This window comes from Melospiza melodia, chromosome 4 (genome assembly GCF_035770615.1).
Source record: "Melospiza melodia melodia isolate bMelMel2 chromosome 4, bMelMel2.pri, whole genome shotgun sequence".
Taxonomy (NCBI): Eukaryota; Metazoa; Chordata; class Aves; order Passeriformes; family Passerellidae; genus Melospiza; species Melospiza melodia.
In genome coordinates this window covers 20,383,236-20,387,447 of record NC_086197.1, presented here as the reverse complement: position 1 = coordinate 20,387,447, position 4,212 = coordinate 20,383,236, and the positions used below count along the sequence as shown (strand labels likewise).

Below are 4,212 nucleotides of genomic sequence, written 5' to 3'. Positions count from 1 at the left end.
GTGTCTGTCCCAGTTTCCTTTTCCTCTGCAAGAATTTCAGGTAACAGAGCATCCCACGAGTTCCATGTGTTTGGCAGTTGTTCTCTAGTCTTCCTTGCACTTCTGCTGGTGCTGCCTGTCCCAGAGCTGCTGTCCTTGTCCCCCTTGGTGGCCCTGTCTCTGAGAGGGGTGGCTGCTCAGAGCAGGTGGAAGTGCAGAGGAGCTCAGTTGATGTGGAAGGAGTTGTTCACATCAGTGTGGTGGCAGAAACTGGAGCCTGTGCATTTCATCACAAGGTACTGTACTCTGCCATCACTTTGTAAATTCTGTCCTAGAATTCTGTGAGGATGGTGCTGCATCCCCCCTCCCTCCTCCTCAGGCCAGCTGTAATATCAGAAATGCTCACTCAGCACCTGGGCTGAGCTCCTCTGGAGCTCTTCAGGAACAGTTCCCAGGAATTGGTGCTGTCTGAAGAGCTCCTGCTTTGTAACCAACAGCCCTGGAAACTTATTTGCCTGGCTGAAAAACACCCCCAGTGGAACAACATTTTTGCTTTTGAAACTTCAAAGGAAGTCACTGACCTGGACTGTGCTGACTAAACCCACCTCACTTGTGACCCCATAAAGAGTGGGGCTGAGTGAGGCCCTTGGAGCTCTGCTGGACTGCAGTGGGCAGGGACCAAGTCTCCCTCAGAGCCAGTGAACCCCTGTTTGCTGTATTTGGAGAACCAACACTGACAGCAGAGCATGGAATGATGCCCCCCTTCCTTGAGGCTCAACCCTTCAGCCACTGACAAGAGGCAAAGGTATCCAAGGTAAGTGCTTCAGTGAATTCCAGGGGAATTTTATACCTTCTACATACTCCTTCAGGACTGTTTGTGAGTGTAGATATGCTATAGAAAATGTACCATGGGTAGTATTCTCAGAGATTCTAAGTAACTCAGGCCTATGAGTGAATTGCTGTTGTGCTTATAGGAAATTCTGTATGAATCTTTAGTTAAATTGTTCTCAGTTAAACTATGGACTAAGTGCTGTTAAGTTTAAGTGCTATTAAACCTTCAGTCATAAACTACTGGTCAGATCTGGGGTTCAGTTCAGCAAGGGGGGGTCCACTCTGAACTTAGTGACTCAATGGGAACATCTCCCTTAATCATTTTATCCTTACCCTTTTTGTATCCCCACCATCCTCAGAAATAAGTTTTGGTTGATTTTGATTTTAATTGATTGATTGTAGATTTTAGTTTGCTTTTTTCTCTGTGTGCTTTAACCACCTAGTAAATACTGGAGTGAACTTTGTTGAATGGACTTTGCCACACTTTCATTTTTATATTAAACCTGGTTTTGCTGATTCCTTTGCTGGCAATTCTTTGAGTGACCTTAAAACACTCCTTAGTGCCAGTGTGAAAGCTTGCCAACAGCTCTACTGCAGTGATTCCTTACCTGTTTTTAAAGATTATTTCTCCCTCCAGTGTCACTTAGTTGGCGGAAACACCAACCAACCCAGCAGAGTATCACTTCTGACAAAGTGTGAGTTGAGCCAAGGCCTACAGAGACAGCCTGGAGCAAACAGCCATGGCCAAACTCCTCTTCCAGGGCAAAGATCAAGTTTTCTATTCCTGCTGCAGCAGTTACACAACAGCAGAAATCAGCTGCTCTATGTGGAGAACCAGCAGTGACAAGAGAGCGTGGGAGGAGTTGCAGGAGTTGTCTTCAGGGCCCAAGTGCTTAAAGCACTGTTGTTCAAACACCCCTTTCCTGACCCCACAGCTGTCTCCCTGACACAGCAAGGTGGTGCCTCTGCAGGCTGAGCAGGTGAGGTTACAAACTGTAAGAATTTACTTTGACAGAATAGTCAGGGTTGGAAGGGACCTCTGCAGACCATTTAATCCAAGCCCCCTGCCCAGGCAGGGTCACCTGGAGCAGGTGACACAGGAACAAGTCCAGGTGAGTTTGGGATGTCCACAGAGAAGGAGACTCCACATCCTCCCTGGACAACTGTTCAGGGCTCTGCCACCCTCAGTGTACAGAAATTCTTCCTCATGAGGTGGAACTCCTTGCTTTATGTTTATGGCCATTGCTCCTTGTCCTGGACACCACTGAGGGGAGCCTGGCACCGTCCTCTTGGCACCCACCATTGAGATATTTGTATGCATTGAGATCCCCTCTGAGTCTTCTCTTCTCTGGACTAAACAGGCCCAGCTCCTGCAGTCCCTCCTCATAAGAGATGCTCCAGACCCCTCATGTTTATGGCCCCTGCTTGATCCTCTCCAGGAGCTCCTTGTCTTTCCTGCACTGTGGAGACCAGAACTGAACACAGCACTCCCTCTCCAGGGCTGGGAGCCTCACTTCTGAGAGGGTGCTCATTTCCAGCAGAATCAGATTGTTCAATGTGGAGGATTTTAAATCATCTTTCAGGTAACAAGCACAGCACCTTGAACTGACACCCAATCACACAGCTATGGGGTAAGAAGAGTTTCTGTTCAACACAAGCATTGAAGTGAAACAAAACAGGGCAGTACAACCACTCCTTCCTGCAAAATCCTTTCATACCTGAAGTTTCAGTTTGAGGAGGTCAAAAGCAGCACAGGAAAACCTATTACCCATAACCTGCACACCCAAACCCTTCAAGTGACCCCTGGCAGGGAAGCAGCTCCCTCATTCGTGCTGTAGAGGGGTTGGAAGGATTTACATGTCACATCTTTGCAGTTAGAGCTCTTTTATTGTTACCTTTCCTGGGTGTGTGTGGTTACAGGCACGGTCAGGGCTTGTCGTCGCTGTAGTAGCGCTGCTTCATGGCTCGGTATTTCCTCAGGAAGTACAAAGCCTCCAGCTCCTTTATAACAAACTCTCCCCGGGCAATCAGCTGCTTAATTTTTTCTGGGTCTGTCTCATCTTTGTTTTTTAGAAAAGCTGCTTTCAAACGGCTTCTGAAGTAGTCTGCTCCTTTGGGATACTCCCTTCCAAGGTACAGCAGCTTGGGGAGAAAAGAATAATAATGTGGTTTTAATTAACTGAGTGCACAGTGAAAGGGGGTTTGTTTTCTGGTTAAGGAAAGTGCTGGTGGCATTTGAGACACTTACATTTTTGTACAGTTTTATCACTTCACTTCTTAAAGAATTGGCCATTCTCACATTTCAGTGAACTGTGTCCTTGTGTGATTTTTTTTGTTTGTTTGGGTTTTGTTACCTGAAGGATAATCAATTTGAAATTAGCCTTCTCTGGGAGTCAGTGAACCGCCTCAGCCTTCCTGAAACTTCTGTATCCTACCAAGCCCCATTTGCTCTGATTCTGGTTCTACTCCATCTCTTCTTTCTTTTTCTTTCCTACTTTTTATTCTATTTAGCTTCTCATTGTCTTCTCCCCTCCCCCCTCAAACAGAAAACAAGAAACTTCTAATAACTTTCAACAACTGGGACACTTTGTGCTGTTCATTGGCTGCTTTCTCACACCCTTACAATTCTGCACCTGCTGGCCTGGCTGCTTCTGTGGTCTACTAAAAAACTGTATCTACATATTTTTATATATATATATATATACATATATATATATATATAAAGATATCTAAATAGAATCCATATTGATGTATTTTATATATTCACATAGTAATGTTTATAATAACATATTTTGATGTATTTATTTCTATCTCCACATATATTTATGTATCACATATTCCTATATTGTATATATAGATATATCCATTTTATAAATATACGTTTATATTCCTGCAACTGTCACATTCATAAATTTTACTTTTTTAAGGACTCTTCAAGTGCATTACAAATTGAGTCCAGTGTGCACCGGCAAAACGTAAGGACAAGTGACAAAGTAACTGATTCTTATTTCTGTATTCTGTGACTTTCAAAATCACAGGAAAGAACCTTAAAGATTATCTCGTCCCAACCCAGGGCTGTGGGCAGGGACACCTTCCACTGTCCCGGCTTGCTCAGAGTCCCGCCCAGCCTGGCCTCGGACGCTGCCAGGGACGGGGCAGCCAAAACCAAATCACAAGCGAATGGAATCCAGTCCAGCTCCCGCTGCGGGCCCCCTCGGGCCGCAGCCTCGCCCTGGCTCTGCCCGCCGCCCCGTTCCCCCCGGAGCCACGCCCGGTTCCCCGCGGATCCCGGCGAGGCCGGACCGGGATCTCACCCGCTGCTCCCGGAACCGCCGCCGTGCCGCTTTACGGCAGCGCCGGGAGCGCCCGGCCCGAGCTGCGCCTGCGCCGCCGCCGCCGGGG

General features: G+C 46.8%; 1 protein-coding gene across 1 annotated transcript; it reads right to left on the bottom strand.

The window, feature by feature from the left end:
* Positions 1–2,677: 2,677 nt before the first annotated feature.
* On the bottom strand, positions 2,678–4,193 carry ETFRF1 (electron transfer flavoprotein regulatory factor 1). The gene is made up of 3 exons (XM_063154172.1): positions 4,125–4,193; positions 3,059–3,164; positions 2,678–2,952 (listed from the first exon to the last, which is right to left on the bottom strand). The coding sequence occupies exons 2-3, from the start codon at positions 3,101–3,103 to the stop codon at positions 2,737–2,739; spliced, it is 261 nt and encodes an 86-aa protein (XP_063010242.1). The 5' UTR covers positions 3,104–3,164; positions 4,125–4,193; the 3' UTR covers positions 2,678–2,736.
* Positions 4,194–4,212: the final 19 nt, after the last annotated feature.

Bases quoted from the DNA above. Each gene is read 5' to 3' on its own strand.
- ETFRF1 (XM_063154172.1), bottom strand. From the start codon at position 3,103: ATGGCCAATTCTTTAAGAAGTGAAGTGATAAAACTGTACAAAAAT. The intron at 2,953-3,058 runs GTAAGTGTCTCA...TTTCTCCCCAAG, and splicing joins TGATAAAACTGTACAAAAAT to CTGCTGTACCTTGGAAGGGA.